Raw genomic sequence first — 14,441 nt, 5'->3', positions numbered from 1 at the left:
AATATACATGGCTTTGATTATTTGTGCTCACAAAACACCTAGTTGAGACAATCCCTGGATACCGCCTTCTATTGCTGCAGTTTGAGGTCTTTCTTCTTTTGCACTCTTTGCAGAGCATCAATTAATATGTTGGCCATTGGGGTGCTCACGTGATGATGCCAATATTCTGGTGGTTAGGGCATTCACCTGTGGGCATAAAAGGTTGTTTATCACTTTTGGTTGTAGTCAGTCTGGCGTTGGTGCTGCTGGATGTACTGATTGAGATCTAAAGTAGTCTCTCTTTTGTGAGCTGTCTCGCCCTAACATAATTAACAAGCATACCAAATATGAATAAGTGTGCATTTAAATGACAAGTTTTGAAAATTTAAGAATTTCTTATGTAAAACATTGAAGAATAAGATAATAATTCCTCTGCTATACCAATTATAGTATCAATATTACCCTCATGAAAAATTGAAATGAACTGTTGAAAGCAGGGATGCCCAACCTACGGCCCCGGGCCATATGCGGCCCGCGACACGGTGCCGTCCGGCCCGCGAAGCTTCTGCCCACAGTAAAGGAAATCGGCATGTTAGTAATAAAGAAAACCTTAAAAAAAAAAAAAAAAAAAAAAACGAAAAAAAAAAAAGGGGGAAGAAGAAGTATTTATCCCTACGTAAGGGCGTCTCTCAATCTTTCGATGGATTTCATTCTAGATTTTCGTCTTGGGAGGAAACCAGTGTTTGAGAACGAGGGACGCCGCATTCCACAGTGGATTAGTGATCTTTTGATTGATTAATATTTGAATCAGTCGTTAAAGAGATTGAAAATACAGACTCCGGGCTTTCTAGCAAGGTATAAAACAATGGGGTTTTGACAGGGAAGAAATACCGAAACAGCGTTTGAATTTCGTCACTTTCCTGTGGAAAACAGGACGGATCGCCTTGGGGTACCTCGATTAAAATGTATTTTAAGACAATTTCTAACTTTTATTTTAACAAGACAACTTCAAATATCTCACTAATTACTACATAATAAATGGTAAGTACAACTTGCTTCTAATAAAAATGGTATCTGTTCTATGTTTTTTTTCTTTTTTTGTATTTTTGTATTAAGTGGCCCGCGACACGGCTGTCCGAAATGGATATGGCCCGCAGGCCGAGAAAGGTTGGGCATCACTGGTTGAAAGGATGAACTGGGATTGCCATGGTTATTGTTAAACGGCCAATCTCATTTCAAGGCTCCAGACCACAAAAATTCTAATTGCTGGACTCTTACAGATGTCCCATTAACAGCACTCAGGCATTTTTGAAAAATTACAATAATGTGAATCTGTGCTGATTTTGTCAGGTGTTCTCCAAACCTATGAATTCCTTGATCTCTGTTATTCTATAATTCAAACAAGAAACATCTGTTGTTTCAAGATTTGGATTTCAAGATAGCTATTAAGAACTGCTTGTCTGACAACCAAATACTCATCTGAAAAGGCAGTTTCTTTTCCAAGTTATAAAATACATAAGGAATAATGATATGCACTGTTTTACCACACAATACTATGCAAATTTTACATGAAAAATCAGTCTGTTCACTGAGACCACAGCATTTAGATGTTAATGGTCATATGGCTGTATGTTCCAGTCTGTAACCACAATAAACCCAAATAAGGTCTGTGTGAAAGACACTGACAATATCCCAAAGCTTTTTTTTTTTAATAAATAAGAATAATACTTTAAAACTGTATCAATAGACTGACCAAAACAATATTAACCAGGCTGGTGCAACATCCAATCTATGAATATATATATATATAACAATGAACAAACAGTGTAAAATTACCCCTTTAAACCCAAAATGCAAACATCATGCAGACTCCAGGGACACCTATATCACGCCGCCGCTAGTGCCTCTCGTTTTACACTCTTTCCAGAAAAACCGCGGGTCGGACAATTGCGCCTTCTTTCGCTCCAATAAAGAATGATTCGCCTGTAGGGGTCTGCCCGTGTTCACTGAACAAAACACACACACACACAAAATCCTAATTTTCTTTCTTTATTTCTTTTTTGTTGTTTCTTTCACTGTTAAGTATCGTGTTATGAATCCGTCCATTCAGTCTCTTAAATGTTTATCTTCATTATTATAGCTTTAATCATTAAAATGCTTTTCTGTTTGCATAATAGGCTTTCCTGCTGTACATAAAGGATGATTTCTTTAAAGTAGTAAGTGGTGAATACAAAGCAGGTACTCAAGGAAAGAACATTGCAAGGACTGAGACTATGGTCAAAGGGAAGTCATTTATAAAGGTCTTCGAGACATCAATGAACGGGGCGCGCGCCGGTCATTTTGACTGAAAACCATGTCGACCTCCTGCCTGAGTCAAATCAAAATGGAATGAAGAAATAGATAAATGAGATAATTCTCAAGAATAAATATTTCTGCTTTAAATTTGCCGATGCGTGGCTGCTGGAATCGAATAAACTGATGTAAAAAGGTGACCTTCACGCTTTCATCTTAATGCACAGAACGCACTTCTTAAAAAAAAAAATGAAAGAAAGAAACGAAATATAAAATGTCATCAATAGCATTTCAATTATTTATTGGAACTAAACTGCTGTCCTAGACTGTTTTGCAACAATTTCTTGATTATGCAACAGCACAGTTATAATTAATGTGCACTTTTACATTTTTATAAAAAAAATTGTAAAATGGACACCTGCTTGGTTTGCCCCCACAGAGAATTAACGTATCGACAACAGTTTAATAGCTATTAACACGTCATTAAATCTCTTTTGCTTTTGTGTAGTTTTTCTCGTTTGAGATATGCTCCCGCACAAAAACTGGGATTTTTTTACTTGCATGTAAGTCAGACTCTTTATCTGTCTTACACGCACTCAACAAACCCCTAACCCTGGTATATAATACAATGCCTGCAGTCTCAGTGACATATGGCACTGGCACGCTATCCTCTCCTTTCTGTAGTCAATAATAATGTGAGGTTTTCTTTCTCTCTTCCATTTCTTTCTCTCTTCCATTTCTCTCCTTAAATTTTCCTTATTTTTATCTCGTTTTTCTTTTCTATTTCAATCGCTATTGATTTCTTTTAAGTTAATCGTAATTAATAGAAATGATTATACAGAGAAATAAGTCCGTGAAAAAGTGAGGTTGCATCTAAAAGCGGTCGTAATTAAGATCTTTAATAAGGAGGTTTTTCTGTATTTTTTCACGGACCCAAAATAGAACAAGTAGTCTGTAATTCAATTTCAATTGTTGCTTTTTTTGTGTGAGTCTTATTTTTATTTTATTTTGTCTTTTTTCTTGGTTCTTTCTTTTTCCGTAGGAAGTAGGTTTAGCTTTTGCGGCTTGTACTAGCGACAAGGGACATAACTTTCTCCATTTCAGTTTACAGACCGTGTATTAGTGAATCGAAATTTTTACTTTAATAAGGTTAAAGCCTTTATGAAAATAATAACAGCACCTTTTTGTTCATAATGCATAGAAGGGAGCATTATAAACTTAAAGCTTATCATTTTTTTTTCTGTTCCTTCCGAAACTAATAGTGGAAGCTTTGTTTCAAATAAGGTGAAGGACACTTAGCTCCTCGCGTGCAGTTTCCAATGGCAGAGGAATCGGCATGGTTTTGACCTTTGTATGCACCCATTTGATGGAGCAAACATCCGAACTAGACGAATAATGTAACTGAAATCCAGATACATACTTTTCATCTAGTTGTCTTGCTGCTGTTTCTTTATTAACGCTGATTCCGTGTTCGATTAAACTATGAAAGTTCGAGGTAAGCCTTTGTAGTCGTCGTGTGTCCAATGTACATTCACGATTGTTTACATGCGTCTTTGTAGCAGAAAGAACAACTACAACAACTATACAAAACTTTGTGTGTGCCTCTCTCTCTCTCGCACGGACTGACATCCACACACATATTGTCAACCCAACAGAATACATAAAGCATTCCAGTTTCTCCTCGTTGACAGTAACACCACTAAAGTATATTACGATCAATTTATTGATGTAACCAGTAACCGAAATTACTCCATTTACTACAAACTCTTATAAAAAGCGCTTTTGGTTTACAAGAATTCAACGAAGTATTTTATTTATTGTACGTATGTGGACTTTCCATTTTAACTTATAATCTTGATTTCCGTGAAATAAATCATATATGCCTATGTATCTTGTATTCGTGTGTAGTCTGAAGTGAAACAAAACCGTCAGTGATACTTATTTGCTGTTTTTTTTTCTCTTCTTTTAGACTGAGTGCTCATGATGTTCTCCAGTGAACAAACAGAACTACAGTTTTGAATCTTGACGTTAAATGGTACATTTTGTGTCGTCCCAACAAAATGTTGAAAGCTCTGGCCAGCATTCAGCAGGGTATGCCTGCACATGTAACTCAGCTGTCTAAGCTGCCACGTCATATAAAGCTGACAGCACTTGGCGTGACTGTAGGTTTGGCATTGATGGGATTTCTTGCAGCCTTTTTTCGAAGACGTCGTCGCAGAGCTCAGCAAATCCAGAAAAAGCTTCAGGCCAAACAACAACATCGTCGCCAGCATCAAACTCTTCCTCATCACAGAATTCAATACCTCACCCAGCGCCCAGGCAGTGCTAATGCTAGTCTCAATGCCTGCTTACCAAATGGAGGCATGTATTTAAAATCAAATTCAGGATGTGTTTGTTCATTATCTGACAAACTTGTGCATGCATGCGCTTGAAACTAAAAAAACAAATGTTTTATGATGATTAAATTTTTTTTTTGCACTTTTATAAATTTGACATACTGTAGCAGCTTAAATAACAAAGTATTGAAGCTATACTACTGCTAAAAATAATATTGCTTCTGTAGTCAAGCAATCATTCAAACAAATCAAATTGACTGACATTGCATCCTCATACTTAAAAATTAAAATTTTGTCATGAGCTGTAGCTACATTTAGCATATAGAAGGTGCATGCCCAAAGTCTCAAGTGATAAGGCAAAAACAAACTGGGTATCCTACTGATTTAGATAATGACATTATTGATAATCGACATATTTAATAACCTGCTACTTTTATGCAACAGGTCCTGTCTGCAATAGTATAAATGTGTGCTTATCTTTATCCTTTGTTAATAATTGTATATAGATAATATTTTTCCATTTCTTTTTACCCCACCTATAATATTGTCAGAGCAGTAAATTTGATTGTAAAGTTTAAGCATCTTGGTCTCCAAACAGATATTTCCTCGAAGAAAAGTAATGTCAGCAACAACAGTGGGTCTGTCACCATTTTAGAACAAGTCCGGCAAAGTGCCCTTTCTGCATCTATGTCAAGCCTTGATGCATTGTCTATGACTTCCTCTACATCAACAATCACCCATTCTGGTCTTGATACCACAAACATGAGTCCACTGGAGCTTTGTCAGCTTGGTAATTTATTTTCTTGTTATTTGTTTTCTGATTAGGCTACTCATTGCTTTTATTAGTAATATTTTCAGTGTTTGTGTTTGGTGGTTATATACTTTTTAATATCATCACACTACAGTGAAAGAGACAGTAGAGTCGAGCATACTATTGTCATGGAAGGTCAGCTCAGCTTTCATTTAGGCCTTTTATTTCAATCTCACAGGTATGGAAAGCCTATCAACAGCTGTATCTATATGGGAAGATGCCATTATGAAGTTATCCTACCTTGATGATCAGCCATATCCTGCTATTCCAGTAAGTTATCTTTGGTCTATAATGCCTAGAATTTGACTAGTTTTTAATCTGCATCTGTAGTAGGGCCTTAAAATTGTAAATGTCATATAGTTTTAACTCTGGTTGGGGAATATTTGATACAAGAATAACTTGGCACGTGTTAAGACATAATCTGAATCTTAATATTCTGTAAATTTCAGCACCTGAAACACAGGATTATTTATTATCTAATTTCAAAGTTGACAATTTGCACACAGTCAGCAAGTCTTCTAAATCTTCTGTGTGTGAATAACATGCTAGGTCTGAGGTAGTCCAAATCCAGGCTAAGTGTGTAAGCAATCTTCATCGGTCAGAGCAATGTGTCTGATTTTGTGAAATTTATTTTGCCTCTGTGAAGTAATATTAAAGTTTGTATAGTCTTGAAGCACTAATTTAGAAATGGTGCCGTAACGTTTAGATTACAAGCAGTTTGGTTCTAGATAACTGTGACTCCACTTAGCCATATGCACTATAGTACTTTCACGTTGAGTTCAAGAGGAAGAAAAGTAATTGTCCTAGTAATATTTCGATCAAACTGAAGTACAGCATGCATACTGGAATACAGGAAGAAAAAACAACTTCCAATAATCTTTTGCCTAATCTGTAAGTACCTCATGAAATTAATTCAGACATAAAAAAATCAAGCAATATACAGCCCAGAAGCAACATATATACATATATAATGTATCTTTACTCTCACAGGGAATCATTTACTAGCATTACCAGTATATTTGTATGGGTGCACTTGCCTTTGTCACCCTGTGTTAGAAATGAAATTAGGAACTGTATATATTGCAGCTGTAGCTACAACTAATTAGTACAACTAATATTATCAGTCAAGTGGTTTATAAATTGATTGATTTTCAGGACTCGGATACTGCTGCCCTTCAACATCGGCTGGAAAATCTGCTTGATGTTGCATACCGTATGCAAGACAACTATGAACGGTTGTGTGAGCGGCATGCTGATCATGTGGCTCTTGGCACTGCACTGTCTGCTTTTGCGGATGTAGACACAGAACTGGAGAAGCTTAGAAACTTGGAGGAGGATTCTAGCGACCAAGAGTCTTTTGTTTCTGCAACTGATGTAGGTGTTCTAGCATGAACAGTCTATCTGCTACTGATGTAGGTGCTTTAGCATGAACCATCTAGCTGCTGCTGTTTATAAAATTTATTTAAATTGTTGCAATCTTTCAACAGGATGTAGAGGAGTTGTGGCTTATGACACATTAATGCAGTACATTGATGAGCCTAAAAATTAGAGACCAAGATTGAATGGTGGTGTGTGTTTTAGTGACTGAAAAGTGTCTTAGTGACAGAGTGTGTGTGTCGTGGTGTGCTTGTATGCATGAGTATGTTTTTATCTGCCTTCACCAATATTTTGGCTGCAGATGGCCAACCTTGCTGACCTGGAGTGTCACAGAGAAATGCTTCATAGTGTGCCGCTTTACGAAGCTGGATTACTTCAACTACGACATGGCACAGTGCCCTGCAGAACACTCAGGTACCTCACAGAACATTGTAGATTCTCCAAATGCGCAATGTGATCCTTTTGTGCTTTATGCTTGTTTGTTTTTACAAAATGAAATCAAATGTTTGGTGTAGCCAAAAATTTTCTTTTGCGACTTCACCAATTTTTATTCTGATGTACTAGAAAATGTTTCCCTTGACAAACATCATTTCTGGTCTTTTCAAATGTTGACCAGGAAAACTGGATAAAGGCACGTGGTGTACATTTCAAACCTTTCTAAAGCTAATTTAGAAATAGCCCCTTTCTGTTCTTTATATACAAGTTGATTTGTTGTTCGAGATTTTAGGTTGTTTTATTTATTCATATTTTTTACCATTTAGTACCAAAGCCCAGCCCAGCCATTTGAAAAAAAAATCAGTCTGTTACACTTTAAAATATATGATGTTTAGGGCTGAGAAGACTGAAATCAGCTTTCATTAAATTTTAATTCACTTTTTAGGGCAGAAATGGCTCACTGTTTATCAGATGTTGAGTTTCTGGCAAAACTTCATGGAATCCGACTAGCATTTGAGGTATGGATAGACATGACACGACCGACTCATTATTGAGGCTTTAAGTAGCTTTCTTCTATATGCTTTTCTGTTTTTCTTACCTTCCTTGATGCATTTATTCATTAGAGCAGGTTTCATTTTCATCAGAATCAAGAAATCACCTTGACAGGGATGTAAGTTTCATTGAAGGCTAAAGGATTATTATATATTATAATATTTAAGAGTTGTCATCTACTGTCAGACCATTTGGGAACATTTTAAATGCCGATGCGCTCTCAGGTATAGAGCTTCTTTTGTCTATGTTCATTATAGTGGCATGTCAGTAACATGTTTTTTGGATTTTCTTCTAAATATCAAGCATATTTTTTTCTGTATTCCCTATTAGGAGATCTTTGTGCATCAAGAAAACAGACTGTGGTTCATAAACATAGGACGCCGACTAATAGGAGATTTGCTATTGAAAGCAGACAAGGTTTGTTAGTTTATCAGATATTATACAAGTCTCAGGAAAGTCTTGGTAGTCTCTTTAGTCCAGTCTTTTCTTGCTTCATGTCCTTCTGATTTTTATTCTTTCTTTCATATCTGTTTCTTTAGGCTTATTTTTCCTTTGTCCATTAGCTTTCAAACTGTAACAGTGTAAACGTAATTCTTACTTGTCACTTATGGTTCTATAGCCTTGCACATTAGATTATAACACCAGCAAATAAAAGATGAATTAAAAATGAATATAATATAAGAAAAAAATAATCAGCAAGTCATGCTTTGCTATACATGAAGTCTTTGAGTAAAAGTTCACATGACAATGTTCCTTTCTTATATATTTTGCTTCCATTACTGATTTACACTAAATATAAATGTACAAATAAAGTTGTTGAAGAAGTATTATTTAACCGCAAATTTCAAACTGAAGCAAAATTGTACGAACTTAAGTCTTTTTTGATCTGCATTTTTTTCTCCTTGTGTTCCACTGAGGCATATGCTGAGCTGTTTACCCTGCCTTTGCCTGATTTACCCGAAGAGAGGCATACACCATATTTAAATTGTTTGCAATCTTTCAACAGGATGTAGAGGAGTTCTACATGACTTATGACACATTAATGCAATACATTGATGAGCCTAAAAATTGGATAAAAATTGAAGAGGAGCTTGCAGGTAGAGGGGTAAGAATTGTGTGTGTGTGTGTGCGCGCGCATGCTTGTGTATGTGTGTGGCAGAAAAGTGTAACATATCTATACAAGTATAAAGTTCTATATTCCTACCTGTGTCTAAATGTAGCACATAGATGATTTCAGCATGGCTGATATTTGTCTTAAACATCTTCTTCACTTTGACTTTGACATGTTATCATTTGGAGTAGGCTTGAAGAAAGCTTTAAGCTCTTTCATGATGATGAAATTCATAGGTTGATTTTTTTTTTCCCCAAATAACCTTTTTTTTTGGTTGTTTGGTTTCCCCTTGCTATGCAAAATGTTTCTTGATCTTTGATTCTGATCCCCAGGTACACACAAATTTCAAGTATTATCAAAATATAAAAAAATAAATAAATATAAAGAGAAATCTAAATCAAAAAATTTTTTTTTTCAAATTTAAGAGAAAAGGAATCATTTCTACCTTATTCCATCTTATGATAGCCCTGCCTTACAAATTCAAAAGCACATAAAGTATATCAAATTATATTTCCAAGAAGAAAATTTTGGTACATGCTTATACGCAGTAAATGATGACTGTAATGTTATTAAGTGGATTTTAGTGCTTACACACTATATAGAAATGAATAAACATAACTTATGATGATGAAGAACACCTTAGGTTTGAAAGTGGTAAAAAAAAAAATTAAGGCGTCTTCATGTGTGCATTCATGTTGCCATTGTTTTTACAAAAGATACATCTGGAAAAATTCATGTCTTCCTGTTCTCATATTAATTAAGGGATGTATTTCTTTTCGGATGCTGTTCACCTTGCTTAATGACTGGGTTTTGTCTTCTTTTATACTTAAAATTATTAAAGTTGATGGACAAGGCGGGAAATCCCTGAATTTAATAGTTACTAAAGGTGGCAGATATATTTGTCTGTCTCGGGCTTGAAGAGGTAAGAGAATAATATTTAATTTGTGAAAGGAAGTTTTTATTTTTTTTATTATTATTTCTTCTCTGTCTTTCCTTCAGCTGAAGTGTCTCTCATTCTATGACATCGTCTTGGATTTCATTATGATGGACGCTTTTGATGACCTGGAAAACCCACCTTCAACAGTCACAGCGGTCGTACAGAATAGATGGTTGTCTAATGGCTTCAAGGAAACGGTATGTTATAAACAGTGGATATTTATGTGTCACTTAGAGAAGTCTGGCATTGTTCTGAGAGGGCCAGATTTCCCTTTACTTGGTATAGTATGCTGGAAAAACTAAACAGCTTACCTTATACTTACAGTATAAGGTAAGGTATGACTGCTGAAATGACAGGATAAACTTGGAATAATGGGTATAAAATCTTACATTTGGGAACGGTATGTCCTTTATAAATCATCTACATTGTACAGTATTTCCTAGGAACTGCAGTCAGTTAGCAAACTACAGGACATAGCTGAGCGTAGCTAATTATGATTTTTATTTATCTCCTTTTTTTTGCTGCAAGAGAAATCTATTATCATACAGATTTTACGGACTGTGCCAGAAAAAGATGCAGCCTAAAGTTTTGCAGTGTATGACAAAGGTTCTTCTGCTTTATTCCCTCTTGGCATTTTTTTAAAGAAGTAATCTTTTCCCACAAATTAGCTTTATATCTTCTGTGCCTTCACTCTTTGCCCACTCTTATGCTCAATTTTACTGATTTATAAATACTGATATAAATTTTACTGACATATTTGCAGGCTTTAGCAACAGCAGTGTGGTCTGTTCTGAAAGCAAAACGTAGATTGTTGAAGGTAAATAATTTCTCCTGCATGTTATTAAAAATATGTGGAATTCATGGAAAGATGTGGAAAATTGTAGTAAATAACTAAAGCTTTTAAAAATTATAATTTTTTTTTAATTGAAACTTTATAATAAATTATATTAACACATTTTTTACAGTAAGTATTTTGATGACAAGTATCTAGTGATTTTTCAGCACTTGTCTGAGAACAGCAGACTATTTGCTTGCAGTTTCAAGATGGATTTGTTGCTCACTTTTATGCCATCTCTGAACACACAAGTCCTGTGCTAGCCTGGGGTTTCCTTGGACCTGATTCAGAACTTAAAACATTGTGTAACTTTTTCAAGGTAGGAAAAATAAGATGTATTCATGAATGCTATGCTTCAGAATGTTTCTTCTTAGTTTGGCAAATATTTAAATTGGTAACTAAATGTTTTAACATAAGCCTGATCCTAATGCTGAGCATAAATGTGAAATAAAGAGCACTGTGGTGATACATGAGGAAATTCTACTGAGATCTGAAGATATTTTAGAGCAAGTACTTGAAAAAAAAATCCAATCTTTCATTTACAAATTCGATACAGCTTTTTACAATAAGCATGCATTTAATTAATATGTAGAAAGAAAGAATAAGAGACAGAGAAAAAAAGAAAATGTTAAATTCATTAAGAGTATAAGGCAGATCTGTGTATGAATGAGCAAACTTTCTTTCCATGTACCTAACCAGTTGGAGAGCCAGTGGCTGAAATACTTCTTCCTTGAATTAGTTTAAATGTAATAGCTGCATTTCCTCCATGGCAAAGTTTCAGCATCAGTTTGTTAGCAGCATCAAAGTGTCTTGCCCTTTTTCTGAATGTCGCCAACCGTATTCTAGTTCAGTCTGGCATTAGCTCGGCTCTTAAATACTTGTTGCAAATGGCCTAGCTTTCTGTGATGCTTCTGTATGCTCTGACTTTTATGCAGTCTCAGTCTAAAAGCTTCTTTACATACAAAGTCATTGCTAGCTTATGGGTTACATCCTCTGCCCATTTTTAACGTGATTGTGACATTATATAAAAATAAATTCTGTTGGGTACAGAATTTATCCTGCTTTTGAGTGCAGCATTTACTTCAATAAGACAGTAAAGAGTCAGTAAAATAAAAGAAATCATAATAACATGAAAGTGTAATTGCTTGTAAGCAAAAAATGTTAAGGCTTTTCTGAAATCAGTCTTTTAAGTATATTAGGATTGTGTCAAACCAGCATAGAGTCAAGTTTTATTTATTTTTTAATTTCTGTAAGAAAGAACTTTGCCAGAAAGACTAATTTAAAAAAAAATCTTTTTCTGTGGATGTACCCTCTAGGATCTGGTGCTGGGTTTTATCCGCGACATCTTCAGCTTTCAAAAAATGAGATATACTACAGTGGAAGAACTAGCAGAGGACATTATGGACGTTGCAAGAAAAGCCAGTGAAACTGCGTGGGAGCGGCTCAAGTTGTGAGGTGGCAGTGTCTGGGATTATTCAGGGACCATTTGTGCAGACTACTGTGATAACACTAAAAGGTCATACCACCAGGGGAGCATTGGACAGTTCTTACCTGTGATTCTTACTCGGCCTTGACCATGGGTTGTTTGCGTCTTGCTACCTGTTCAGTGCAAGTTGACGATCAAAGATATGGTGACTCGAAAACAATTTTCTCTTTTTTTGCCTGCTCTTCGAGAAAGGATAAAGTTTTAAAATAGTGTGTACATAATAGTGAACAGGTAGGTTGGTTTCTACCTTAGAGCTGGCAGCATACTCCTGTTGCATAGAACTTTTTTTTAGCAGACCAAAACTTCATGACATTACAGAATGATGATTTTTAATTTTATTTAATTGTAATCTGTATAAAGTGTAAAGGATCCACTGACACCAACAAGTGCAACATTCCTTAAAACTGCAGAGTACACTTTAAAAGGATATTCCAAATGAAAGGGGCTTCTGAAAAAACTGGCACACAGATCTTCAATGTTTGGTTTGTGCTCATTTAAAAAAAATTTTAAATTTTAGTCACCTAGGCTAAAGCTAGGCTGGCTATCTTGAAAAGAAAGCTGAAAAAAGTACTAAAAGGCCATGCTTTTTTTTAATGAGTTTGTATGTTTGAATGCGATAATAGCTCTGGTGCATGAAGTTATGCTTTTGGAAATACTAAATCCTAGCATTTTTTTTTTCTTAGGTTAGGGAAAAATACTAGCTTAATTTTATTATCTTCATATCTCAACTACAGCTGTTGTGACCTTTGGTCACTTCTCAGTACTGCAGAATTAAGCAGTAAAAAGCCTGGGTCTAGATTGTTACAAAGAGCCATGAGTATACTTACACAAATGATTTGGGCTTTCTTAATGGTCACAGAACATTTTATATGTTTATATCTCTACATATATATGGGTGATGAGTATTCGGAAATGTTTGTGCATGTATTGTATGTGTGTTTTCTCTCTTCTACATCACATTCTCCACATTTCATCTCTGAAATGCATTTCACATTCTGAAAAATTCTTCTTTTTTTCATGTGATGCTATGATGAGATTGCAGGAAGTCTTGCTTTTCTTGTGTATTCCACAGCCCAGCATTAAGCTGCAGCAGTGGTATTAGATAACATTCTTGAAAGATGTACAGTTGTCTTCTGCGGCACAGTGTACCATTCACTTTCAGTTTTAGACGTTTGCAGTCGATGATTATGCTGACTGATCTGCTGAAAGTTGGATTTAAATATTTTGTTTTATGTATGGTAAGTGCAGTCCCAACCTTCCTAGGAAGTTCAGAAGGGCAGAGAATAGATACTCATATTTCTGGCCCAAAAATGAAAAGGGCTGTGTTAAACTGATGAGAGGTTGTTAAATTATCACCTGTTAAATTTTTGCACCTCTTTGGGATTTTTCCGCCTGAATTCTTTTTCATTCAAATACTAGCTGTATTTTTTTATTTCTAGTTTCAGAATTTTTTTATTATAAGGTCTAATATCAATAACGTAACTGCTACTTCAAGATTTTGTTCATAGAACTTTTGTTCATAGAACTGCTGAATAAATGATACATTTGTTGAGTAGCCACATTATCCACACTTTCTTTCTTTCTTTTTTTTTTTTGATCGATCTTCTTGTTAAACTTGTGCATAATATCATACAGAATATGTTATATTACCCTAGCCCACTTCTCGCTGTGGTCCGTAGTAGCTTTTAGTGCCTTTTGAGTGTTGTGTGAGTTTAGCCAGTCCCTTAAGCATGCCTTACTGGTGGCTAAGAACTGAGATGGTTATTAATGGATGTTTAAAATAAACCAAATTACAAGATTTTATCATTTCAAATAGGCTGTTGCTTTGAGAAAAGTTCTGTAAATGGCACAACAGTACCCGAAAGCAGATTGCAACTAGTAAATAAAAATAGGTCATGATGTTCTGTTCTGAGCTTGGACTTTCTTATGATTTCAAGTGATGGAGTCATTTATGGAAGTTTGTGCAGAGTGTTTAAGTTAAACGCTAGCAAATCAAAGCTGAACATAGTTCACATTCTTGTTGCTTTCAAAGTTTCTTTGCAAGAGGAAGGAGAGCGACAAAGGGGAAATAATCCGATCAAGGAGACCTTAGAAGGCAGCGAGACAAGAAGCTCCTTCCTGCTGCAAGAAACCTTAGAGGTGGGCGGGGAATCGTCGGAGTGGAGGCGGGGGAACGGAGAACTGAGAGCAGTGAAAGGAGTGGATCGTGGTTTTATTGCTTGCTACCAGCCGTGTAACTTCGAGGAGGGAAGTTTCCGGAGAAATAACTCGTGTTTTAGCAACACTGGCG

At 35.6% G+C, this 14,441-nt stretch overlaps 1 protein-coding gene across 1 annotated transcript; it reads left to right on the top strand.

The window, feature by feature from the left end:
* Nucleotides 1-3,539: 3,539 nt before the first annotated feature.
* Nucleotides 3,540-14,059, top strand: LOC112575689 (mitoguardin-like). The gene is made up of 13 exons (XM_025257669.1): nucleotides 3,540-3,766; nucleotides 4,241-4,632; nucleotides 5,206-5,397; nucleotides 5,597-5,688; nucleotides 6,574-6,792; nucleotides 7,097-7,209; nucleotides 7,676-7,748; nucleotides 8,113-8,199; nucleotides 8,789-8,887; nucleotides 9,893-10,027; nucleotides 10,594-10,647; nucleotides 10,868-10,984; nucleotides 11,982-14,059. Exons 2-13 carry the CDS (start codon nucleotides 4,332-4,334, stop codon nucleotides 12,117-12,119), a joined length of 1,620 nt encoding a protein of 539 aa, XP_025113454.1. The 5' UTR covers nucleotides 3,540-3,766; nucleotides 4,241-4,331; the 3' UTR covers nucleotides 12,120-14,059.
* Nucleotides 14,060-14,441: the final 382 nt, after the last annotated feature.

The sequence above is a fragment of the Pomacea canaliculata genome, linkage group LG11 (assembly GCF_003073045.1).
Source record: "Pomacea canaliculata isolate SZHN2017 linkage group LG11, ASM307304v1, whole genome shotgun sequence".
In the NCBI taxonomy this organism is placed as follows: domain Eukaryota; kingdom Metazoa; phylum Mollusca; class Gastropoda; order Architaenioglossa; family Ampullariidae; genus Pomacea; species Pomacea canaliculata.
Note: the sequence above shows the minus strand (reverse complement) of the source record. Positions and strands in the feature narration are given on the sequence as shown.